Source organism: Aulonocara sp. 'chitande type north' Nkhata Bay, linkage group LG4 (genome assembly GCF_057382095.1).
Source record: "Aulonocara sp. 'chitande type north' Nkhata Bay isolate Kocher_YH1m ecotype deep benthic linkage group LG4, A_spYH_male_GT1.1, whole genome shotgun sequence".
NCBI classification, from domain to species: Eukaryota; Metazoa; Chordata; class Actinopteri; order Cichliformes; family Cichlidae; genus Aulonocara; species Aulonocara sp. 'chitande type north' Nkhata Bay.
In genome coordinates this window covers 22,280,881-22,308,376 of record NC_141347.1, presented here as the reverse complement: position 1 = coordinate 22,308,376, position 27,496 = coordinate 22,280,881, and the positions used below count along the sequence as shown (strand labels likewise).

Here is a 27,496-nt window from a genome sequence, read left to right as displayed (position 1 = left end):
AGGACAGTTGGTGTTATTTTTGTGACCAAAAGGTCACACCTAATGCGATGAAAACCAAGCCAGAACGAAATGTTGGTCATTTCTTGGTCATGTTTACTGTGCTGTGTTCCCTCTCACCTTGTGTGGTCCGTGTCACCGCTGTACTCTCTCTGAGGTTTCGAGTTTCTTGTGTTATTGTATTTTTGCATGTTCAAGTTTAAGAGTATAGCAATAAAAGTGGCCTTTTTGAGTTTACGTTCTCCCTCTGGAGTCCTGCATACGGTTCCATCCTCCACCTGCCACACAGCCGAAACATGACCAGATGAATAATGGATCGAGGGGAAAACTGAACTCTTAAAAAGAATCAAATGAAACAGATTAGAAACTCACAGTTATGATTCCAGTTTAAATTTCACCTCATCCCTCTTCTTTCTTTTCAACACATTAAATGAACTTAAAGTAATGGATGCTTCACTTGCAGAGTCTCAACAAAAACTGAAAACGATGAACTCCTCAGTTAGTATTTACTACACGCTTCTTGTGCTGAATTGCCTACAGGTGCTTGTGATATTACATCCACCTCTTGTGGCATAATAAGCAGACACTCACACACACCAAGGCAGAGAAAGTCAAGTGTACTTTCAGTGCCACACAGTCATGTGTGCAGGTTGATTAATTAGCTCAAGTCTCCCGCACACACATAAGTATTCTGACTGACACACAGCCCTCTCAATGTCTTGTTTTAGCTCATCCACAAAGCACTTTTCTTTCTTGAGAACTACCGAGCTTGTGGTGATCTCACTAGCAAATTCATACTTACAATTATTTTTCTCTCTCTCAGCTTTCTTCGACACCATCCTCATTTTCACCAGAGCCAGTTGCTAATAGCTCTCCCTTACAGTGTAGATTTCAGCAGAGTCAGAATGTCAACAAGCCCGAGCACTGATGGCTGCTGTCATGGGGAGCAGAGGGTACAAGTTGGCCTTACTGGTTTACATAGATACTTTCTGAGTGTGGGAATTGTAAAAGTCTCATGAATGCATCACAGTGGCAACATACTTTAGGCCAAAAAGCTGTGCACGTACACTATACAGAACTGGTGGAGATGAATGAGATTAATGAATTAATTTGCTTTACCCCACTGTTTAATGTTCTCCCCAGTCAGCCTTCTGTAGTTCTGGTGGCTGGCTAAGATTCATCCAGTGTCACAACCAGTTTACCAGTCCATGCACATTCGCATCACAGCCAGAGTCTGCAAGCTTCAAGCATGGCAGGGTCTTTATTTGCAAATGCTGCCATACACGTGCCTGTTTGCAGTCCTCCCATAAAAACCAACAGCACGTAGCTCAAAGTAAATGACATCGTGCATAGGAGGAATGCTGATTGGTTGAAAAGTGGTCTAGAGAATTAAAAGGATGACAGTGGAGTTAAAAAAATGGGAGAAATGTGAAAAAGAAACTTTTAAAAAATGACCAGCAGCTGCAGAAGCAAGAGACTTGTTGTTTGTGACACTGCCCCCTGGTGACAATAAACCACTACAACATGTAGACAACACACTACGAAGCTGTCTGCAGGTAAAAACCGACGCAAACAGACACAAACGCATTGCATTCCTGCAAATCTGTCTTTAGCATTCGCTTGAGGCAGGAAAGAGAAAGAAATTTAACTCTCACATGACATCAAAGCTAGTAAAAAATAAAACCACATCACAGTAGAGACATTAATGGCTCTTACACATCCTAATGTGATACTGAGTTGGAATATAGCCGCCAACTACACCACCAAAAATTTTCACCATTCACGGTGTTACCAGCTGTAGCACTGCAGTAAGTCCAGTCCGTGATCCGTCAATAAGTCATCGCATTTCATCAAGCTGGACAACATCCAGCTGGTCGGGATAATGATGTCAGATTTTTCCCAGAAGATTAGGAAACAGCAGTTTTTTGGGCAGTTTTGATCCAGCTGTTTGTGCAGACATTACCTCAAGTTTATTTATAGAGCTGGGAGATGGACCTTATTACAGATGAAACAAACAGTCAACTGGAACAAAACCAGCATTTTAGATAACGGAATAAGTGTGGGAGATTTTCAGAAAAAAAAGGCTTCTAATTGTTAGTCAGCAAAACAAACTTCAAAAATTTAAATATTTTACAGCTTCAATGTTTTTTTTAAAAAAGAGGTAAAGTTATGTAACCAATCAGTTGTGAAAAATATAATGTTACATGCTGCCACTGAGTCTCTGGGAAGGATAATACAACTCACCAAGAGAAAAAGATGATGGTTGCACTGACGGGGTGATGATAAGATGGATATGTCATATATACTAAGATTAAAAAGGCTTTGATTGTGCACAGTTAAAGTGAAGCACAGCTTGAGAAAAAAAAAGATGGCAGAGCTGACTCTTAAAATAAATATCAGAAGGCTGGTTGGAGAGAAACAGAATAATCTCCTCAGACACAGCAACCACATCTGTCAATGAAATCAAGTGAAATCACAAAAAAGACTTGATCTGGTCAAAGATCTGGGCCCATTGTGAAAATGTAATCTGGTTGTGAAATCCATATTGTTTCTCCGTGAATGAGTCACCTTCATTCACAGGTTTCAGAGTGATCCTTGACTGATAATACAGAACTATTTACCGCCTACGCCTCAGTGTGCTGAATGAGAAACAGAAAGAGGAAAGAGAGAGAGGGCGCCTTTCACTCACATGCTAATCTGAACATCTCTCTGTCTTCTCCATGTCAATCTGCGAGTGGATCAAAGCATCTGCTGGACAGATGACGCCATTCGCACGCCGAGGCTGGTGCAAGGGTCACTCTCAACCCACAGTGCAAAAGGGACTTAGGGTGTATGTGTGTGTGTGTGTGAGTAAGAGAGAAAGTGACAGTGAGTGTGTGTGTGTGTGTGTGTTTCCAAGCCTGAAGCCAGACTCAGAGAGCCTTGACACCACACATGCTGAATCAGAAGCTGAGGTGCAGAGATGGGGGAGTGTGTGGAGTGATGGTGAGAGGGAGGGATTAACAGGTGCTAGTGAGTCATTGTCACTATTAAACGCAGATACTTCTTAATGCATTAGTGCATGATGGTAAAATCATATATACTCATTAGGGAGAAGGTGTGAGATTTTTTTTTTCCTGCACTTGCTGAAGCCACCGACCAACTGGCCGCTTGGTCCTTTAGTTTATTACTATTATGCGTGGAAATTGTTCTGATTTAGGAAAGTGTCAAAAACTGATGGAATTAAATAAAATGAAGTGCTCTGCAGGTTTTTAAAGCTCTGTCGGTGAGTAAGTCCTGTATCATCACTGAAATTCAAAGAGGTTCATACCCTATTCACCGTTTGCCAAAGCTAGCCGGTGGATAATGGGCGCTAACAACATGGCAAAACTCACAATGAGCACTTCAAGCTAGCAATGTAGGTGTACATGTTAGCAAGAGCGAGAGAAAGGGAGGGAGAGATAACAGAAGCACAGAAAGATAGAGAGGAATAGTTAGGCATGAAGACAGAGCAGAGTCGAGGAGATACATGGATGAATAACAAGGAAACAGCCCAGGAGTGCTAGAGAAAATGAGCAATGGGCCTCAGAAGGTGGGAGAAATGAGTAATGACTGTTAAAGTAGTTAAATCGAGATGAAGAGAAGCCAACAGAGAGTAACCGCATTAATAAAAAGTTGAACACCAGGCATTAAAGATGTGCTCTTTCTCTCTTGATTGCCTGGGATGTAACCGCTTTCACCAAACTGTACTGGGTTTATGTTTTCTTAAACCACTTTAATGGCGTTTGATGTTATTTAATGAAGAAAACACGGAAATTTTCGAGAGGAGGTGCTGATCACAGAGTATTGTCGCAGGAGTTAATCAAGCATTTGAGACAATGCAGTCATTAAAAACAAAGCTTTTGATTACAGTTTGTGAGAGAATATTAGCATGAGAGTGCTCCTAGTCTTCTAATCGGCTTTGCGAGGGAGCATTCATTAGCAGTTCTTTCAGTCTGGTGAAGCTGAAATGTGAGAACACCAGAGCCCAATTGGAGTATTATGTTTGCCCACTTAAAGAAGATGAAGAGCTGGAGATGAAGAGCTGGTTTGACAGGATGGGGAGTTTATAGTGTTTTTCTTGCAGCGGGCGGTGTGGCCGTGCTTGACCAAGGACAGATCGCATCATGGCCGGCGGAAAGGGGAGGCTGAGGTTCAACTGTTACAGCAGGGTCGCACGTGCGCCCCTGACAAGGATGCTGTACCCCGAGGGACCTTTGTTCCAACACCACCCTGAACCAGACAGCGTCACATGCAGTTTGAGGAATAAAAGAATATAAATACAGGCCATTTACCATAAAAGATGACCAATGAGGGATAATGTTATCACACCTGATGTGTAGATGCAAAAAACAAACAAAAAGTGCCTCACATGTTTTATACTACAAATAGATGAATGACTCAATATAGTCACTATTGTAAAATCAATACAGTGATCTTACAATACAAGAAATCTCTCTGTCTGTCTGTTCGTCCGTGAACTCCTCCCAAACCGTCAGGAGCTGAGCATCCAAATTTGGCAGGTACATCTCAGGCACCTGAAGGTTCTTATCTACATTGCGACACATCATGTTGCCTAGCAACGGCATAAAATGAGCTGCTTTTAGCATTTACGTACATATAACATCTTGCAAAAACATCGGATGATTTTTGTTTCATACAGTACCATCTAATTTATATCCACAAAAGCTGAATTATGCCTGCCATATTAGGATGTCACAACGTTGCCTGGCAACCACCGAGTAATAGGCCAAAATGACCTGGGTTTGGCCTTTATGCATCTATAATATCTTTATTTCAAGACAAAAAAAATCTCATTTATATCCATAAAAGTTCAATTATATGTGTCCCTAGCAACTACCTAGCAACAAGCTAAAATGACCCATTTCCAGCAAACTAGCAACATCCACCACCTCTGTTTTTGATACTTTTCTCAATATGGTCAAGTTTATCAGCCAAAAGCATGCACAGGCACAAACTTGACAATTTTGTCACATTGGCATGTACTAGTACGATATTTTTGACATAATGTCTAAAAGTGAATGCAGTCTTTAAAGATTTTAAAACACATGAGAGAGGTTTTATTATCTTTTTATATCTGACAGCTTCATCATCACATCCAATAAATCTATCAAATCCTACATTAAATACATCCTAACAGCTACGCTACAGACAGGTAAATGTTGATCATTTAAACAACTCTGAGACAGAACCACATTGTATATACTAATTTACCTACATTAGGCCTACAGCATTTTTTCCTTATTGATGTTCGCTTTGGTTGTAAATGGAGTGAGAAACGATTGAATCAGGGTTAGATTTAATATTGCTTTTAATTTGTTCATTTTTTGTAGTTTTTCTGTGGGATTATATAACTAACAAAAATAGTGCGGTAAAGGTTATATCACCCATCGCTATTTCAGCAGATGTTTTGTGAACACATCATTATAGAAGGAAATGTTAATTTATGCTGGGCTAAGTTACTCATCATGTATTTTCATGCTTTACTCTTGTGGACTCTCTTCATTACACTTTCTGTGGAGACTCTAAATATAGTGGATAAATCCTGTAATTAATTCCTACTTCAGTGTTTACACACAGAATCACACTGAGCTGTGACACGTCATAGAACTTACTACATATGCTATATATATTATTTGACTGGGAGTGCAGATAGATGCACTCAGGTGTATGCACAGAAAAACCTGGAGTCATGCAAAGCATTCACTTACATCTGTATCGGGACCCTTGTCGGCTCCGGGACACGAGAAGGTGACAAACTCATGGCACCGTTTGTGGACCACGAAACAGCAAACTGAGAGAAAAGAAGAAAGAGCAGAGAGTTTTACAGGAACAACTTATGGCACAATATTGTGAGCTGTTTTGTCTTACAAGTTTATGAAGGCCATTCAACCATAAAATCTGCTTCTTTAAAAAAAAACATTTGCATTCACAAAAAAGTACCGTCAATCCAAGTTTCAGACAAACAGTTACGAGATAGAAGGAGACACAAAGAGGAATGTACTTGTCCATTGTCACAAACAAATGCAAGCAGACAAACAGACTGAAATGCATGTGTACACCCACACTCACACCCACTCAAAAAATGTTTCTGCAGCTCTCGGCTCTTTACAAGCTGTTGGGGTTGATACCAATTGTATCATTGTCTCCCACTGAAATGGGATCCGCCTATACCAAAGTGTCACTCAGCGTGACACGGCTGACATGACATCTGACGCTGCTATCAAGTCAGCGATAGTGGCATTTACATTTGGACTCTGCCGCTGATCTGGAGGGGGGGGGGGGGGGGGGGGAGCAAAAATGTGGACATCTGTGACAGCTGGCGCGCGAGCTGACTCCCTCTCCGTCTCTCACTCTCTGTACCCAACAGTATTTTTCTCTTGCATTGTTTGAAATTCTTCATTCTTTCTTCTTTATCCATTCTCACACAATCTGTCTGCTTCGCTCATTGTCAAGCTGCCTGCTTGCTCATGTGCACTACTGCGCTCTCCCACTATCATATATGTGTGGTTTTGTCTGTAATTCTGCCAGCAAAGCCACACAGTTGCCAGACAATCTGACAAGCATTGGTTAAACAAGAGAAATTAGTTTGCTGCCGTCCAAGAAACAGCAGGGGTTTTGACTGAAAGGCAGTTGTATCATTCTGCTGGGCTAATTAGATACTTTTCAAATAGATAGTTAGATACTCATTTAGAGATCATTAGCATAACTGTGAGCGTCTTCAACATAACGCTTTAGCGTAGCCCTAATCCTAAACTAATAATCAACTGCGATTTCTTTTTGTGTTCTTGCCTGTGGTTAGTGCCGAGCTGGTGGCAATGTACAGTATGAATTCATCTCTTTGAGTAATAAACACAAAATGAAGCAGAGAGGGAGGGGATGGCACACAAAGCTCAGCAAAAATAGTAGCCCACAGTGATTTATCCCTGCTCTGAAGCTGTCATCTGTGCCATTTGTCATTTTCATAATGTACAGTACACAACAGCCAAACCAGGCACTCAGTACAGGTGTAAATGCAAACAGTGGGGATTTATGAAATCAGGTCCATCCATGCTTGCAATATTGCTATATGAATCTTTGGTCTGTCATCGCACACATAAAATGCTATGACTGAGATGGGATTCACTGATGTAGTTAACTGGGTTAAAAACTGTTGTGAAAAAGAATTTCCAAAACTATATTAAGGGTGCACTTGATTATCACACAATAAACACAAAGTCAGTTAAACTTCAGGGATATCATTATGTCCAGTTAGGAAGCAGAAACCTTTGTGAATCAGTTTCACCTTCTTTCGTATAAATTAAAAGTTACATTAGGCAGAGTGGAGAACCTCCAAAAAGTAAAGGTTTAATAGGTGGTTTTCACAGACCATTGCTCTCTTTCTGTTAGTCCTGACTGATTTTTCTGTAGCTTTGCCTTTTGCTAGTAGCCTAGTCACTCCTGCTAGCATTAGACGCTACCATCAGCCCTTTTAGGTTGCAGAGGTAGTTCAGCTTCTTCAGGATACATGCTATCACCACGCTGTCATCTTATTACTATAATGTACTTGGAATTCTGTACACCACTAAATAAAAACATAATAATCACATAAGTATGATATGCTGCTAAATATGTCTATTAATGACAGTATCCAATGCTAGCATGCTAAATACATACTAAATCCTTAGAATTGCCAAAGAAACAACTTTAGGCCAATGGGGAGGCACCAAAAACTGCACTTCCTCAAATGTACACTCAAGACCGACTCCAAAAGCAACTCAATCCCCATAGACTCCTATACTGAAAAGCCAATTTTACAGCAAAAATGAATGCTTATGCAACATACTCATTTCAATAATTCTGAGAGGTAAAGCCATACATTTCAATGGGCATGACAGATGTTTGTGATTGGAGAATTTAGTCACTAGTGATTAGCTTGACATGACCTCACTAAGCCGATTCACTGAACTGGACTTTTAAACTTTATTCATCGTGTTAAGACCTAAGAATCGTAGGTGTTCTATTAAACATTCTAGAGGTCTACATGCAATAGTTTTTAGGAGTTACATTTTTGCATTTTGTTTGTATGTTACAAGTACTTACAGTAGTAACAGGTATCTGTGTCTGTGTGATGAACCCATACAGTTTATCAGTGTCCCTCACTTGCCAAGTTACAGTGCTAGTCTTTAGCCATCCTGCATTTGTTTATATCATAAAAAAAAACAAGTCAAGGTATGAACCAGTGTTAAGTCTACATACAGCAGATAACGTAGCAAAGAACCAGTTTTAAATTGATGCTTTAGTCAGTGTGTTATTAGCAGCCTGTTGGAAAGCCACATAATTTGTTTTTGGTGATTCCCAAAGAGCTATTAGTCAAAAATTTGGCATATCTCGGCAAGGTGTGCAGTGTGTCCTTAAAAGATTTGAGGTAACTGGAAGACAAAAGAAGAGAAAAGAAGAAGGCTAAAAAAAAACACTACAGATGAACGGTGTCTGAAATCATATTCTTAAGAAATAGGGAAAAGATGTATCTGGGCCTTCAGTTCAGGGCTCGCAAAATCGCTAGCCCGACGTCCCGGAGCTAGCGATATCTCCGGTCGGGCGACCAAAACCGAGTTGATCCATCTACTGTTCACCAAAGACGTAGCTATTTTGATCGAGTCTTTAAGAATATGTAAAAATGAATTTGCTAGATCTGTATCAATGTGTCAGATATTATTTCACGTCTTATTCTGAATTTTAGATGACTGTTTAGCTGGAGGAGATTCATTTCCAAAAATGGCCTACATGTTTCCTTGATGTGGCAGGGCTCACACAACAGATAGCATGATCATTTAAATGCAAATTTGCCAACCCAACCACCTTAAATCTTTTTTACTTTTAACTTCTAAAAGGTGAGATCAAGGTCCCTTTTTTCTTCAAAGCAACTGAAAAACACCAGTGTTGAATTCACATTAGACTTCTTGAAAGAGCGTTTCAACATTTTATTATTTCATTTTTCTCCCATCGGTGCATGCTGATTATATTAGTAATTGTTTTGGTGCTGACCTCAGGGCATTCATACCCACTTCATATCCACCTCCAACTTGCCCAAAAGTCAAACTTTCAGTCCTCCCATCCCACATCCTGCCCACTCAGCCGTCATTCAAATTAAGAAAACATTTGCTTAGATGCAAAGGAAAAGCACAAAGCACATAAAATCTGCTGCGTGTATTTTCATCTTCTCTAACACAGAGTTTTACTCAGCAGGATTAATTCTGAGTGCAATCATCAGGTTTTTCTTTTTCTCCCTGCAGCCTACTAACAATATGTGAATCACGCGTGTAATGACGTCTGTAGTTCTCTCTCTCTCTGCCCGTCCATCAGCACTCCTCACACCCTCGGCTACACACCCACATGCCCATTACTGCCTCTGTTTAGTGCTGATCCCTGACCGTTTGAATGTCTGCTGGTAAGCTGAGCTGACCGACTTGACACTGATCCCAGTTCAGAGGTGAAGGAGGGCACCTAAGCTGAATATAGTGGAAGGGATAAATCTAGCTTTGGACCTTGTGCGCCTGAGTCCAGGAGAGTGTGCACGTGTCAGGAAAGCTTAACCACACTTACACAAGTCAGAGACTGTGCTTCTCTGCAACTATAATCCTTGGCATTGACTTTCATGTGCATGCACACAGAATGATACACACATAAATCTAAAAGCTGTCTTACAAAAGTAGAAGCCAACACTGCATGCTGCCGCGGCTGAAACACTGAAGCTCTCTGGGAGCTTATGGGAAGTTACATGCACTCAGTAATTTCCATCTATACAGTGCTGTGCAAAAGTCTTGAGTCAACCCTTACTTCATTGAATTTTCTTCCAAGGAGCCAGGCTTTATTATAAATTTTAAGTGGTCCTGAGAAATTGTTCTCCAGCTTTTCAGAAGGTCTTTTAAAGCTTTTCTTTAGACATTAGCTGCTTTTTCCACCCATTTTGCTTCCAGTTCTTGTATCTGACCATTTTATAAAGAACTGTTTTGGTTTGGTTTTTTTGTCAAGCCACATAATACCCAACTAAAACAAGAACTCTAAAGCAAAAAGGAAAAACACCTAACTCAAGTAATAAACCACTATTGCATAAACTTAGCATATCTCATAAATTGTTTTAGTGGATGGTTAGCTGTCAAAAAGCCAGTGTTAAGGAAGGTAAACAGAGGGAAAAAGCTGAAGTGTGCCAAATTACACAAGAACTGGTCTCAAAATCAGTGGCAACAGGTTTTCTGGAGTGATGAAATCCAGAGTGGAGTGAAACAATGAGTTTACACCCACCTGTAAAACATGGTGAAGGTTCTGTCAAAACTGATGGAATTATTAAATATAAGCACATTCTGATCTACCATGTAATACTATCTGAAACGCTTCTGATTGGCTTTATTTCTCAGCAGGAAAATGATCCCGAACACCCTGCCAATGCAGTAAAAGCACACATGGCTAGAAAAAGCACATAATGGATCACTTTTAGTCATGGACAGGCCTCCCCAGAGCCCAGACGTTAACATTATTGAAGCTTTGTTAAAGAGATGACCAAATACTGACTTTCAAGCTCATTAGAATTGTTAAACTGTTTGTTTTGAATTTCTTTGCCTTATATTCTTCCATTTATGTTTATACATCACTGGACCCATTTCACATTTCCCTAAGAAAATATAAAGAAATGATGGGTAGCTCAAAACTTTTGCACAGTATCTTATGAACTGAAGTAACAGAAAATAATTTTCTCTATTTCTCCTGTGTTAAAGGAGTTTTGTTATAAAGTGCTGGAGGAGAACTAAAACGCACTAGAATTAATCTTTCTGGTGACTCAGAGGGATATGACTGACGAACTCAGTAGTGAGAAGAGCAGTTGTCTCCAAATGGTTTCATTCTCGCGGGGAGAGCTATGTAAAGCAGCGGGAGCAGAGGTGACAGTAACATACTGTATCGTCAGGGATATTATGATTAATTACTATGGGCTTTGTTTTACCAGCCTAATTACATAAGCACAGAGATAAGGGGCTTTGGCATTATAAAGCAGCTTACACAACATAAAAGCGTTCTCGCAAGCGTGCGTGTGTGCAGAAGGTGGAAAGCACATGTTTATATGCATCATCCCAGTGCCTGTCTCTATAGGTGGCATGGTTTCACACATACCATTACATCCTTACCCCTTCTCCTCTGATCCTTTCAAGTGTGTATTTAGCTCTGGCTAATCTGGGAAAATTGATAATCTACCGAGCCACTGTTAATAGAATTATGATGTGCTCCTGCCCAGAAGAAAAGCTTGCAGTGGAGATATGGGAGAGAAAGCGCGCAGGACACGGGCAGCACAGAACCAACTCAATACCCTCCAGACACATTCAATCAATCCAGGTCCCCCAGAGTGCATCTGAACACAAAGAGAAAAGAAGCTTTGATCTGAGATCCGCAGGAGGAAAAGGAGGAAGTGTGTGACACGATGGATGAACAGGCAGAGAAGGTGGAAACAAATCCACAGGGGTTCCCGTGACTGTAGAGATGGATGCTTCCAGTCAGAAATGCTGCTCAAACAACAGCTCATCGTTTTCGCTATGAAATGTTATCGAGGTGATGCTGGGTAACAGCTTCTTCACCTAGCCCTGTCTGGGAATTGCTCGCAGCCTCTCATAATGCAGTATCTTTTAAATAAACACAAAGACAGGTTTCGTCCCAAGCAGGCACGTGACTGTGTAAAATGCTCCTTTTTGTCCCCTCCACCCTGATCTCGACTGTGCTCGTTCTGCAGCAGATCTTCTGTCATTTGATGCAAGACAAATGTCAGAGAAAAGGAGCGGAGAGGAAAAGAGAGGTTTCTTGTCCTCTCTTAGTTATTTTTAGGGTTGGTTCTGGCCAGGGCTGGAACAGCATGTACTGAACTGTGACGTGGTGAAAATGTGAGGAAAGACATTTCCCCTGCACTTCTCTTTCACCTGCCTGGTGGACGCTGTAAGTGGCACGCGCTGATACAGACATCCAGCCGCATCAACGTATCTGAGGCCGGCATGTGTGTGAGAAACTGAGAATGATGAATGAAAAGCTATTGCTGCCACAAGCCTGCGCAAGTACTCAATGACAGATATGGAAAAAGCTGAAATATAACCATGTACAAACGAGCCAACACAATGCATCCGGCAGACAGACGAACTTCTAGCCTGTGTCAAGTTCTCGTCAAATTTTGATGCACTTCAAAGGTCAGGGAGAAACTATATCCATGAGTCACTTTACCATCCTGATTACTTGCACTAACCCTTGGCTTTTACACTTCAACATGCATGAGTTCATTTGGATTTAAAGAGGCTTGTTAGAGGTTGTGAGCAGTCTGGCTCTACCACTTGACTGAGCAACCTTTTGGAAAATATAGAAATCTCCAATATTCTGCTCAGCATCAGATCGTGCGAAAATATGACCAGATGAAATCACATTTCCGGACAGAATCCATAGATGCATAAACAAAGTTGGACATCTGTTCTAGAGGTTTTGACCGTTAAAGGGTCCCAATTTTTTGCTTGTTTGCAATTGCTTTAGTCTCTAGGAGATTTGCATGGTTTCTGCAAGACATGTTGACTAACCATCAAATTGTGAAACTTGGAAAAAGTGTTAAAGTTGTGCCTTATTACTACAACCAACACATTTTAAAAGGTGGAACTTTTATACATTCTCAAATTTTCAAGTTTCACAACCACTCAATGGTTATTTTGAAGACCAGTTGGTACTCCGAGCCCAGCCGTAGCAGTCAGAGGTAGCCACAGAGTCGCAGACTGGTCTCTAGGACTATGTGACTGAGGCCTCATACTGTATACAGTTGGGGAAATAATTGATCTCCTGCTGAATTTGTAAGTAAGGAAAACATCACCTAGTACTTTGTGGAAGAAACCTTGATGGCAAGAACAGCGGGAAGATTTTTCTTGTAGTTGGTCACCAGGTTTGAACTCATCTCGTGAAGGATTTTGGTCCCCTACTCTTTCCAGAAACTTTCCAAATCCTTTCAGTTTCTTGATTGCTAAGTTTGCTCAACTCGAAGCTTGAGTGAGCAAACTTAGAAACTCGCCAGGGGATCAAATAGTTGTTTATATAATTATGAGGTGAGCTGATAAAAGTCATTTGAGATTTTAAAAACAGGAAAGTCATCAGTTGCCCATTTGGTAAAAATGTGCCCCAAGTAATAGACTTGATCAGAGTTATAACTGTGAGAACACTGTTGCCGACTAAATTGTGTCAGTATATACATCTCTGTTTTTGACACTGCCACTAAGAAATGAAGTACATGTGCAATATACCGGCAAGCAGCATCTACATGGAGAGGGGGGAAATGAACGGTGCTGAAGCTACAACAAAGGCCTGGAAATTTGATTCCGGGCATACATTCAATTATGCATAGCATGGGCACATAAAAGGCAGAGATGCAACAATAAGGGCGCAAACAGAGAGTTTACATGAGCGTGTAACCTTGAAAGCAACAATAGAGCTATTCACAAAGACCACTGAAGGAAAAAGAAAACAGAAGATGAGAGCGGAATGGAGAAATAATAGAGCTGGAATTAGAAGATAGTGAAAGATAAGATTTGATGAGGACAGAAAACAGCATTATAATCTTTCTCCTGTCATAAATTTGCAAAAAACTTCCCCAGAAGTCTGTTTGTGCCTACCAATTATTACTGTCACCACAACATCCTGCTATTTGAATATGCATGCATGCAAATGCAATTGTTTATAAATGTGCACATAAGACATTTCTGCTTGTTAGTGGGAAGTTGCAGAAAACAGGAAAGAAAAACCTTAGCCGAGGTTCAGCACAGTAGTGGTGCGATAGTATCCTTGAACATGGTTTAAGGACACTGGATTGGTTGGAGAAATTCAGATGGAGTTCAAGGTGATGCTGGCCTTGTCAGATTGCATCTTAGTACTCGGTGGCCTCTCCTAGTTTCCATCCACACTGCACTGCAGGATGACAGTTGATGGCATTTATCATCTTGGCCCCCTGCCTTCTGGGATCTGTCTTTAGGTATGCATGTCTGGATGGGTAATAGAGTAGACACACAGAGCAGTGATGGTGTCCCCAGGTACGAGCTTCTTTTCATGTTTTGCATGTTGTGGTTTGTGTTTCACACATTCCCCTCTTTTAAAATAAACCTACTAAACAGCCAGACCAGACGTGTCGAGGAAATTCCATCTGTTATAATACACTTCCGTGTGTTTCCCCATATATCTCCTTAGTGGTTCACGCCAGGAGCAATATTACAGCTTCTGGGATTGCAGTTGGTTCATTAGTGTACAGTGTAGACTGATCTCAATAAATCTGCACATGAATATGCAGAATCTATAGGCAAGCCATGAGACCTTTGGTACCAGAAGCTTCCTTGTTTGCATTCACAGCCAGCTTGTTATTTGATATGTATTGATTAATAACATTTGAATGAGCTTTAGCTGCATGCAGATAAACATAAAGCACAGGTGGAACTAGATTTGTTGAAATTCAAGCGTGAAACCATTGTTTATTGTCAGATGTTAATTTAGTTTTTCTAGTTTTAAGATTTTTTTTCTCTCATATTAGCATTCAGAAACTCTGACTAGGGTATGGAAGGGTTGTCACCAGAACCAACAACAATATATAAACAATAACCAACAATAGTCAAAATTTGAGACGATAACACAAGGCAAAAAATGGTTTTTAGTGGTGGAAACAAGCTTCCATTCTAATAGATACAGGATACAGGAATTCATTGCCAGAGTGTTTGCTGGCCTCACCAGAAGTTTACACAAGTAGTTTACACAAAGACTCTGTTTGGATCAGCTGGTTTGCTGTGTTTGTGGCATGCAGAGTGCCCTCTGGTGGACAAACTATGCCACTTCAACAAGATGTTTGAAGGGTGTTTCACCTGTTTCTTCTTTATCCATGTATTTTTTTCATTATAATTTATTTGCTGTTATAAATGCCACACATCGGCAAAAAAATCCTAGATTGTATGTCAGTATGCTAATATTGCCATTTAGTTGCTAGCATGGATGCAGACTTCTTATTTTCCAAAATTTTAGCTTTATTTACACCCTCATAATATATTTTGGTAGAATATTCTGCATTGTTAGACAATCACATAAGATTGTGCATTATTAGGAATGATAAATAGACCACACTCAGTCAAATATGCACTCTTTGCAGCAGTAGTAGTGTTTGTATAAAGGATGGCCACAGGGGGAAGGGATCAATTATTTTAAACTAAAGGTGGGAGTGTTTGGCTGCTAGACATCTCTGAGTCACTCAGGGGAAATGGTGATACTGCCTCATGAATTTAATATGACTCTGAAAACAAATGCACTCATGTGCACACATAGACTCACGAGTACACGGGTTAACGCACACATATAGGTACGCAGATGCATTTTTACATTCTTTCGGTTGTACACATTTTGAATGTGCACAGTAATGAAGCATATATCAGGGACGTCTTAACACACTCATCCTTAAACTCGCTTGATCTCAGTCACACAGGACACACACACAGCACGTACGCGCACATCGGGCACCACTTTGTCTCGTTCTCTTGTCTTCTCAATTACTCACAAAGACACACGCTTGGACATATATTTAAACCCAACCCCATTTCAGCGAGCGATGTACTGTCTGCAGGGGTCTGCCTTAGAGCACCCTCTGTCTGCATATGGATCAGATATCACAGCAATAGTAATGTCATGAGCTTGGTTAGCTGTTAGAACTCACAGTAGAATGACTGTTAATAAGAGGTGCGAGCGTCTACAGTTAAGAAAGAAAGAATCTTTCTTTCTGAATATTGCATTCATGCTATGACGCAGTCAGTTGCCAGAGGACTTCTGCGTGCTCAACCTACACACAGAAGACGCGACGAGGCAAAAGCTAAAGGTCATGGCCAAGTCCAAGCCTGGTGCCGGGGGAGACTCTGATACCAAACATCAACATGAGAACATCTTCTGCTCCTACGGCACTGCACGTCCTAGACTAATTTGTTGAAGACAAATTAGTCTAGGACATTTCAGGACATTTCAGCTTCAGCTGCTTCTCCTCAGTTCTCACTCAATTTGTTGTTTTTTTATCTCTAGTAGAAAAAAGTGAGAAGTGCCCAAATGAAACTTTCCATAGAAAACACCTCGATTAGCTCTGTGCTAGAAATAAACACCACTTAGGATGTAAACACATTTACTCACTGAATATGATTATATAACAGTTGCTACTACTGACCATAGGTTATCTGACGCTACAGGCAGGAAGGCTGCTGCAGGGCTGTAATGCCAGCTGTTACATCTGATAAAACGTGGCAGCTTAGCAGGTTGGTTCGCCTGCTGCACAGATGTGCCAGCACTGATTTCCGTTCATGACCTTCACCTGGCTCAGATTCTCGCATGCTTCACATAAATGTAGTGAGCAGGGTTGCTTTAAAATTTCTTGTACAAGACGAGTGAAATGCATTTATGATGATATTAAGTGTTCCTCAACAGCGCTGAAGTACCAGCATGTAATCTGGCCTTTCTTTGATAAATGTACCTGCTGGGACTGGTTTGAGCTGGGGGGAGGAAGACAGAACAAAAGGCATGTTGTGGGTGAGAGTCAGGTATAAATGTTTCTATCAGGGAATATTGAGAAGTTTAACTCCTTTAAATGTTTTATTTTGATAGGATAATAGACAGGAAAACAGGGAATGATATGTCCAGGGTAGACTCAAAGCCAGGCTCGTGCAACCCCCTGGCAAATGGGTCACCTGCTCTAAACTGAACTATAGCAGCTCCCTTGTAGTTTTATTCTTAACTTCAAAAATCATGATTCCTGGAGGAGCAAAATAGGAATTTATTTACACTCTGCTCTAAATACAGGCCCTGCTCTCCTCAAGATTTGCTCCAAGTAGCTGTTTTTAGAAAGCACATCAAAGATCTCCCCGCTGATCAGAAACCGCGGCATCAGATCAGTGACAACGATGACTGTGTTGCAGGTACAAACACGATGACTGACTTACAAAAAAATAAAAAACACCTTTTGCGGGTAGCGGATTGGAACGAGAAGTCAGCTTTAATAACAAGTATACCTGACGGTGCTTTGGTTAAGAAGTGTGAATCATAGCAAATATGCTGTACACATGAATCATGATTTCTCTGCTGGTGCTGGGAGACTGGAGTCAGGTGAAGAGATGCTGCCTAAATTAGGATCAATCATCCTGGCCTTTTGCAAATATGAAACACTGGGTATTTTTTGTGAATAACAAGTGTTTTTTTTTTTTTTACAGTAAATTAGTTTGTTTATTCTCACAGGTATACATATACACAACTATGAGTTTCAAGTTAATGTGTCACTTTTGACTCTTATGCAACACCAGGGTGATAAAAGGCATTAAGGTGTTAATACACATGATAAAAGCTTAATCAAATGCACTTAATTAAGCGTGGGTGTGTATAATAGTGTTGTGAGTCAGTAGTTAGACGCCTCCTATCTGATCGGCTGATGAGCTGATTCTGGGTCAGCTCAGGTGAGTTTTCTCCACAGCAGGTGACAGGACAGGCTCTCGCTGTGAGGTCTGCCTTCTGCTACAACATATGCAAATGCACATGCATTTATACATGCAGATATGCATGGAGGGGAATGCCAAAAATACCTTTTTTTTTTTTTTTTTTGGGCCACTCCACCTCTCTGGGAACTCCGAGGCCCTCCCAAGGCCTATCTCCCCTCACCACACTCCCTGCCGGTAACTGATGCCCTCAGGGGTCGGTGCGTGGGTGGTTCTTGGTTGGTGGTTGGTGGGTCTTGGTGTCCGGGGCTGGGCGCTCAGGTATGTACCAGCTCACTCCCGGTGACTACTTGGCGGGGCCTAGTGCCTGTTGCTCGGTCAGGCCTCTTCCGGGGCAAAGGGGGCCCTCGGGCCTCCGGCCTCTGGGCCTGCGGCTCGGTTCACTCTGGCACAGCTGGCTGCCGGCAGAGCCGGCGGGCACGTCACTGCAGCCCCCTCTGGCTTCTGCTCCATGGCTACTGGGTGACCCCTCATCTGGGGCTCTCCTCAGCCCTTCAAAGGAGGGTGGCACGGATGCCCCACCGGTGGTCCTCCTTGGGCTCTCGCACTCTGGGGCCTCTGGATGTCTGGAGCCTGGATCTCCTCCATGCCTGCTTCATGCCCTGGGGGACAGGGCTATGGCTCTCTACACCCTCTAGCAGACCATTACATGGGGAAACCTTTTGAATACAAGCGCGCTGATCCACACAGGTGTGCACACGGGTGTTCACTGTTCATAGACATAAACTACACCTTTATTGGCTGCTATTTCCAAGCACATTGTGCGCTGTCGGTCCTGCTTGCTACACAACAACATTCAATATTTAGTATTTCCTGCTGTTTACACTTAGCTAGATTAACGTGATGCTGTTGTGTTTAGTATGTTGCTCTGTTTTTTTTGCTTGTTTTCTCTTCTTTTTCTCTCAACAGGTGATCCAGGAGTTTTTTTTCTCTACTTTCTCTTTTTAAGTGCCCTTTCTCACTGTCCCTCTCCCCTTCTGTTTTTCTTTTCCTTCATCTTTCTTTCTCCCTTTCCTATCCCTCAGTCATGTCTAGGGTTGCCAACTCCCTGAAAAATAAATAAGGGACACCTCGTGGCCAGGGCCGGGCAACCCATTTGTCTTCACCCTTCCCAGCAAGGCTGGACTGGGACAAAAAATCGGCCCGGGCATTTTGACTAGAGACCGGCCCACCAGGATAAAGATTGAAATGTGACGTCATTCAGGGATAAAACCGCAAAGGATTCTGGGAACTTGTGGCAAGAGGTACTAGCGCACGCAGGCTTTCAATTGAACTCAGTTACACAGCGATAAAAAGAAACCCAAAAAATGGCAAGAAGCTGTTGTATTATTAACTGCAATAGCCGGTCGCATGACAGCCACGGGAAGCCGACGGGTAAAGAGATCGGTTTTTTTTTTATCGGATTACGTCGTTGAAGTGAAAATTTTTAAGCCATGTTTCCGAAGTAAGAGCCGACGGATGGTCTGGATATACCAAATATAACGTCTCAGAACACTCCAGCTCACATGTTAGTCTGCTCCAAGCATTCCCACAAAGGTCAGAGTTTTGTAGTAGTTAATGCGTCATTTTTCTTAACATAATTGGTGATATAGGTTACAAGCAAGTCTGGCGCTGAACAGAAATTGTCGCGCTATGCTCCTTTGTTTATTGTGCATAAATAGTGAATTGTCCTGACACAATATTGCGTTTCGCTTCTGTTATAACCATGGTACACTGACAAAACCATATACTTTTATTCACAAGATAAAACAGTTGTTTTGTATCACTAATTGTCCATTGCGATTACAACATACAATATTATTGTCACTGCTACATTTCTGTAATGCTACTGTAACCAGTTTCTGCTTCATCCCGCTGCAACAGTTCGGCCCAGACTCCTCGACTCTGCGTTGTGTAGTGTTTTTAAAAAGACAAGGAGTCTCTGATCGATCGTTGCCACTTTATTTCCTGAATGGAAACAACGGTGTATTATCAGTGCACAGGCTCGCCACACACCACTCCGCACAGCACACTACGGCAGAACATCTCATTAGCATTCCGCTTTAGCATGCAGTTTCACACATTAATAAACAAATGAAAAGTACATAAAACTGGTGTTGGACATGTGTCCACTAAGCACTTATTACACTCGGTGCTCGTCAGCTAATCAAACATGTTTTATGTGTCTGTACTACTTAGCTATATTGTGTGCGGAACAATACAACTCACCTCTCGTATGGCTACGGCAGACTGGCAGCGATTACTGCAGCCAGCCACACCGAGAGGGGGGGCGCTGTTTCCCCATTACACTGATATTTGTGGCAAGTGGAATAATACCACATAAACACTGTTACACTACCAGAAATTATTTCCACTACTAATTAATTACCGTTGAGCTCAAAGGTCCTATTAATAAACTGTTAATGAATGTGTATTTATGAAGACGATTTGTGAGACTGGTAAACTTATGATATGTACAATAGTCTTTCGTTCTACACGGTGCGTTTCAAGGTCCTGTCCGTCGGTAAACTGTACCTGGGCTTGTTGCAGTGACCTGAAGTTACTAAACTTCATGAGTGTATGCACTCACTCCAAGAAGCGTATAATTATAAATCTGAGCGTGGTGAAAGTTGGGCAGCACGCTGACGTCTTTTGTCCACTCTTTCACTCCTTTGATTTTTTCCTCGTATCTTTTCTTTGTCTTTTCGTCGAGTCTGTCTTTGTACGGACCGGCATTGTTCTCCTTTTGTTTTGTACATTCCTTTTTTGTGCGGCAAAGAAAAAAAAGAAGGTATTGGAACCGGAGAATGAACGTTTTGCGGTGCTGCAAATGTTTGCATTTGATGCGGTACTTGGATTGTTTTGCCACGAGTTCCCGGCATGCAATGCGCGAAAATCACGTGATTGCTAAACAAGGGGGAGGGTGCATCCAGCCTCCTCGGCTGTAATTGGTCCAGCCCAGAGTCGATCATGACCAATTGGCCAATCCAACACCTTTCATTATATATACCCTTCCTAAAAAAAATAAATAAATAAAAAAAAAAAAAAATCCATCGGCCCATAAAAACAAAAAATCGCCAGCGGCCCACCGGGCAAATGCCCGGTATGCCCGATGGCCAGTCCAGCTATGCTTCCCAGTGTGGTAGCTCTTTTTTTGTGTGTGAAATTATTTTTTTAACCATTTGACTTGAAGTTGATTTAAGCAGATGCATATTCTTTGTGATATGAACACATGGGAAACAAATGATCATTTAGCCATTTATTTTTAGCTCAAAATGACAACATTAACACAGTAAAACAGGTCTCCTTCTTAAACAGAAGCCTGTCATGCTTAACTTTTGAGAATATAAGTAAATCTTTCTTTAAAAGAACTCTGTCCTGCTTAACTTAAAATTATATAAATTAATAGAAAACAATAGAAAGAAAAATATTCTTGTAACTGTGCACATATAGTGCATTTAGTACAATTGGCTTCAGTTGAGGTATTATTTCAGCTTTTCTAATGCTAATCAGCTGCTCCTGTTTGTAAACCCGCTTGTTCCCATGATTACGCATCATAACTCATCATCATTATTCATCTATGTTGTCCGAAAGTCTCCTTATATTTCAATCGCATCGCTATAAGTGCAGTGTTAATTTCTGCCGATAAGTTCCACTTTGTTCTTACTGTTTGCTGCGGTGATGACGTCACATGCTTTTACGACGCTCCTGCCGTATCACGAGTCCGAGGAGCACTAGCCATGTTTTTTCTCCATGAGTGTGGGGGAATAGCGATCTCCAGCCGTGTGCGTTCCTGTGCAAATGTGAGTCAAAATCCCTCCAGTTCTACGAGTCTATTTCCACTTATAGCACGGGTTGTACTTTGACATTGATTACAGGGGGTTTATGCTAGGAGATTTATCGAGAGTGGTAGAGGCATGTGACTTACCACCGTAGCATTTGTTGCGGGTTGGATCTGTGTACCGCGGTTGTGTTATTTAGCCACAAGAGGGCACTGAAGACCATGTAATTGCTGACCTTTCCTAATTTGGGGGCATTAGGTCTTTTCTGTTGTCTGAGATATATAGATATTCTTGTTTCCTGCCTGTTTAAATGGGATTGTGGGACTTTCTTATGTCAGAGCATTCAGCTGATTATTTGGGTTACAGATCATTATATTGGCATGATGTTGGGAAGTGACGAGTGTTATATTTATATGTGAAAATTGTTTCTCCTTGTTTCTTGTTATTCAGAACCACACGTCTGTCCACCCCTCCCACATTCGTTAAGTATGCCTACTGCTGTACTGTTGAGCTGCTATTAACTTCCATTAAAGTATATCCAGACATCACTCTCTGTGCCCCACTCTCTGACCGGAGTTTAAGTCCTGAGGGAGCTATCATCCCAGCATCCCAGAGATAACTCTCTAACAAGTGGTCCTTCGAGCCGGAGAGATAGCTACTCTGAGGACGACATGGCGTTTAAGCACCAGGATATCCCTGACATATCCGTGCGACGGAAAACTCAGCGAGAGAGACATCTCCCGGCTTACTTTGATGATTATGAAGTTGAATATCAACCCAAATCAGGTACATCCACCGATAAACCAACAGCAGGTGCAGAGGCAGGGATGGCTATAGATCAGCGCTCTGCCAGGCAGCGCTCGACCGCTTCACGATCACATGCCTCAGGTTCTCAATGCAGTAAACCTAGATCCCAGGCTAGTGGTCACTCACCTTCGGGAGGCTCTATCATCGCAGGGCTAACTGATTTGCAGACAGCGATGTTGGAAGAGAAGATGAAGGGCATGGAGCTAGCAGAATTGCAGCGGCAGATGATGGAAGAGAGTCTAGCTGAGGAACAGTGTTTAACATTGGATGCTCAGGCCCGGGAAGCCCTCAGTAAGAAGGAAGAACTATACATGCAGCAAGAAAGGCAAAGACGTCAATTAGACGAAGAGGCACGTACTGCTCACAACACCAGAGAATCTATTACCAGACGTCTATCAATGCAGCGTCGACTCAAAGAGAAGGAGATGGAGCTAAAGAGAGCTTCCCTCATTGCTGCTTTTCTTCGTGATCAAGAAGATGGGCTGCCAGCACCTGCCAGCACCTAGACCTGTGAGTATGACTCGGGCCTGCAGGCTTGCAGCAGTGGTGCAAACTCCCAAGTGAATCTGTCAGAGCACCCAGCACATAACGGACAGCAACGTAATATGACCAGCTATGCGAATGCTTTCCCACCTTCCATCTTGCCAGTGGATGCATCAGTACCAGATTCGCAGCCCTTACATCCCACCAGCTCCTCGTCTGTCCTGGAGCCAGTATCTGAACCTCTCCATGAGTGTCCAATGCAACATATCAGTCCTGCTATGGACACTCCCTCAGCTGGTCATCAGTATGGTCAGCAGCCAGGCGGAAATCACCCCTCTATTACCTACTCGACTCAGACTCTCCGACCTGCAGCAGAGGACAGCTCTAATATTCCTAACCGACAATCACAGCCTCCTGGAAAGGTGAAACACCAGGGATGGCTTCCTCCAGTGCCATACTCAACACCCAGTCAGTTTCTACCGCTTCCTGATTTACCGTCCCGCCTGCGGGATAAAGTCGGACCAGCTGGCTGTGGGCCCACGGCGCCGTCTTTACAGTCCGAGATACAGTTGCCACCTACTGCCAGCAATGGCAACAACTTGATGGAACTGCTAATTGCCAGCTCGTATGGGATCCCCAAGCCAGCACTACCTTCTTTCACCAGTGGTAAGGAAAGTGATTTCGCGCTTCTTAAGATGGCTCTGGACAGTCTGCTTGGTAGCCATACTCATCTCACAGAGCAGTTCAAATATCAAATCCTTCTGGAGCAGTTAAAACTACCAAGTGCTCACAAACTAGCACAAGCATATATGCATGATCCCCTGCCATATACTACAGCACTCCAGGCTCTCCAAGACAAATATGGTCAACCTCGTCAGCTCGTACAGAGTGAGCTTGGATCTATCCTGAACTCTCCCCAAATCCGGGTGGGGGACCCAGAAGCCTTCGACAACTTTGCTCTGGATGTGCAAGCTTTAGTAGGTATGCTTCGATCACTGGACGGTGAAAACGGCTACGAACTGCGATGTGGCTCTCATGTCGATAAGTTACTGAGTAAGCTCCCAGCAAGCTACAGAGATGGGTTTGTTGAGTACAGCCTCAGTCGTGGGATACTGAGAACTGGAACTGACAAGACATATACCCTGCCAGATTTTTCGGCCTGGCTCCAAGTGAAGTCGCAGGCCAAGCGCATATCTATTAGGGCAGCCGACATGTTTCAGGACCAGACCAAACAAGGTCAGAAAGGCAGGAAAAGCCAAAGATATCCTTCCACGGTGTATTACAACACAGACAACAGGAAGGGGGATGGAGCTCATCTGGAACCAGGTCATCGGACACCTCCCAGTAAAGGGAAGATTAAGCCGAAACCTTACTGTCCATACTGTGACACCCGTGAGCACTACCTTAATCTTTGCCCCAAATTTAAGACACTGTCCACCACCCAAATTGCAGAGTGGATCAAAGATAAAGGTTGTTGGCGTTGTGGACGGAATCATGCACCTGATGTGTGCACCCTGAAGGCACCCTGTAAAGTGTGCAAACAGCAACATCTTACAGTGCTGCATGAGGTTTGCCAACAGGAGCCTAGGAAAGTCCTGATGGTTGGCACTGCCCCAGATACGTCCACCATCTACATTGATCACCCAAACCGTCCGCATAAGGTCCTGCTAAAGGTTGTGAAGGTGTATCTGTACAATGCTGGGTATTCATTGGAGACCTTTGCTGTACTAGATGACGGTTCTGAACGATCCATCATCCTACCACCAGCCGTGCAGCACCTCAATCTAGGGAAGGAAGCCGAGACACTTCCATTAAGAACTGTTCGTCAGGATGTGATTCACCTGCAAGGGGCCTCGGTCTCCTTTGAGATTTCCCCTGCCCATGATCCTAAGGTGAGATACCACATCCATCATGCCTTCACTGCTGACAAACTGGGCCTCTCCGAGCACAGTTATCCGGTTAAGGCACTCATGCAAAAATATGCACACCTGCAGGGACTCCCACTTTCCCCTGTCGACAGGGTGCAGCCTTTAGTCCTTATTGGCTCAGACTTCCCTCATCTGCTTGTCCCAACGAAGCCTGTACGGTCTGGCCCTCCTGGGGGTCCATTGGCGGTCTGTACCCGCCTTGGGTGGGCTCTGCAGGGTCCAGCTAACTTAACCCAGTTCGCTGTGGAAGAGCAACAGTGTCTCTTTACTGGGTCCCCAAACAATGATCTCCTTCAACATGTAGAACGATTGTGGAAGACAGATGTACTCCCATACACAAATGTGAAGACCGCGACACGTTCTAAGGAAGATCAGAAAGCACTTGAAGCTCTTGAGCAGCGCACAACCAGAGTGCAGGTGGAGGGAGTGACAAGATATGCAACGCCCCTCCTCCGTCGCAAAGACAGTCCTCGCCTCTGGGCACCCAGACTGGCCTTGCTACCACAGCTACGGAGTACTGAACGTCGGATAGCGAGAGACCCAGGGCAGGCTGAAACCTATTGTCAGGAAGTGCATAAACTGGAGGTGGTAGGCTATGTTGAGAAACTATCCCCCGAGAAGGTGGATTGTTCGGGCGAGTCATGGTATCTACCCCACCATGTAGTTCACCACAACAACAAGGCTAGACTTGTATTCAACTGCTCATACCAGTACAACGGGCTCAGCCTCAACAGCCAGTTGCTTCCAGGTCCAATTCTGGGACCTTCACTGCTTGGGGTCCTCCTCCGCTTCAGGGAGCATACTGTGGCCATAAGTGGTGACATCAAGGCAATGTTCCACCAAATTCGGTTGCTGCCTGAGGACAAACCTCTGCTCCGCTTCCTATGGAGGTCTATGAGGAAGGATGAGGAGCCAAGTGTGTACGAGTGGCAGGTTCTGCCTTTTGGTACAACGTGCAGTCCTTGTTGTGCCACCTATGCCCTCCAAAGACATGTCAGGGACAACAGCCAGGGTAATGAAGATATCTTGGACACGGTGGAGAGGGCCTTCTACGTCGATAACTGTTTGCATAGTCTCCAATCTGCAGAGGAGGCTAAGACACTCATAGATCGGATGCGAGAGTTACTCGCCAAAGGGGGATTCGAGATTAGGCAATGGGCCAGTAATGTTCCATCGGTGGTGGAACACCTACCAATGGAAGCCAAAGCAGCCAGCACAGAGCTTTGGCTCTCCCAGCACAGCCAAGACCCAGAAGAACCAGCTCTGGGCCTTCGTTGGAACTGTCTCACTGACCGCCTTGGATACAGGCATCGACCTGTGGAGTACTCTCTGCCCACACTGAGGAATGTTTACCGGGTGATGGCATCACAATATGATCCTCTGGGCTTCCTCATACCCTTCTCAACTCGAGCAAAGGTTCTAATTCAGGATCTTTGGAAGGCAGGAGTTGGATGGGATGAACAAATCCATCCTACGGCCTTACTAGACAGATGGACACAGTGGGAGAAGGAACTAGTGAACTTGCCACAGGTGGAACTACCAAGATGCTATGTCTCACCAAGAGCCGACGTCGGGAGACCGGATAGAGGGGCTCACATATTTTGTGATGCCTCCGAAAGAGCCTATGGAGCAGTAGCCTATCTGCGAACACAGGACTCCCAAGGCGGCGTCCACGTGGCATTCATGATGGCGAGGTCAAGAGTAAGCCCCCGGAAACAGATTTCTATGCCACGTTTGGAGTTATGTGCAGCTCTTGCCGGAGCCCAACTGGCTAGAGTACTGGAGACCGAGCTGGCATTTCAACCCAGTGACATTACCCTATGGAGCGACTCAACAACCGTTTTGACCTGGATCCAATCTGATTCATGCCGCTATAAGGTCTTTGTTGGTACCAGGATTGCCGAAATACAAGATCTTACCGAGGTGTCAAGTTGGAGGTATGTCAACACCAAGGACAATCCGGCTGATGACCTCACGCGAGGGAAAAGCCTTCTCGAGCTGGGTCAACCAAACCGTTGGACTCAGGGCCCACCTTTCCTTTTAACGAACCCTGATACCTGGCCAACTCTCCATGAAGGTGAAGGTCAAGAAGACGATGGGGAGCTGAGAGGAACAGCATTCTGTGGAACCACCACCACATGCAGTCCACAGCAAATGGTGCCAATTTCCAATTTTGGCAAATGGAGTGAAGCGGTTAAGGCTACCCATCGGATCCTTCATGGGGCGGCTGCTGATCACGAAAACCATGTCATGACTGCTACAGATGTATCAGCTGCTGAGCTGCATCTCCTGAAACAAGCTCAAAATGATAGCTTCCCCGAGGAATTACAGACCCTGGTTGCTGGTAAGGCAATTCTTAAGCAGAGTCGCCTGCTAACACTTGCTCCAGAGTATGATCCGGCTATTGGACTGATAAGAGTTGGGGGAAGACTCAGAAGAGCAGAAGGTCTGGACTTGGATGCCATGCACCCCATAGTCCTTGATCCGCAGCATCCGGTGACTAAACTACTGATCAGGCAATACGATGAGCAGCTGTTGCACCCTGGGCCAGAACGAGTGTTCGGGGAGATGAGGAGGAAATATTGGATTCTCCGAGGAAGGGAGGCAATCAAGCGGCACCAGCACAGCTGTGGTGAGTGTCGAAGGTGGCGAGCCAGTCCTGATATTCCTCGGATGGCAGATCTACCCCCCGCGAGGCTGCGCCTATACAAACCACCCTTTTGGTCCACTGGGGTCGACTGCTTTGGCCCTTACAACATCAAAGTGGGACGGCGCACTGAAAAGCGCTGGGGTATCATATTCAAATGCACGACTACGAGCTGTGTGCATCTTGACCTGTTGGACAGCATAGATACCGATGCCTTTCTCATGGCTCTGCGTCGGTTTATTGCACGCCGGGGCAAGCCATATGAGATCCTATCTGACTGTGGTACCAACTTCAGGGGAG

At 43.5% G+C, this 27,496-nt stretch overlaps 1 protein-coding gene across 2 annotated transcripts in view; it reads right to left on the bottom strand.

The window, feature by feature from the left end:
• The window catches only part of prkcab (protein kinase C, alpha, b), a 129,906-nt gene that overhangs the window by 74,360 nt on the left and 28,050 nt on the right, over window positions 1-27,496 (bottom strand). For both annotated transcript variants that reach the window (XM_086289155.1, XM_086289156.1), the window contains exon 3: window positions 5,748-5,830. In XM_086289155.1, coding sequence (XP_086145281.1) covers window positions 5,748-5,830 — 83 coding nt within the window. The remainder of the gene's footprint in view (window positions 1-5,747; window positions 5,831-27,496) is intronic.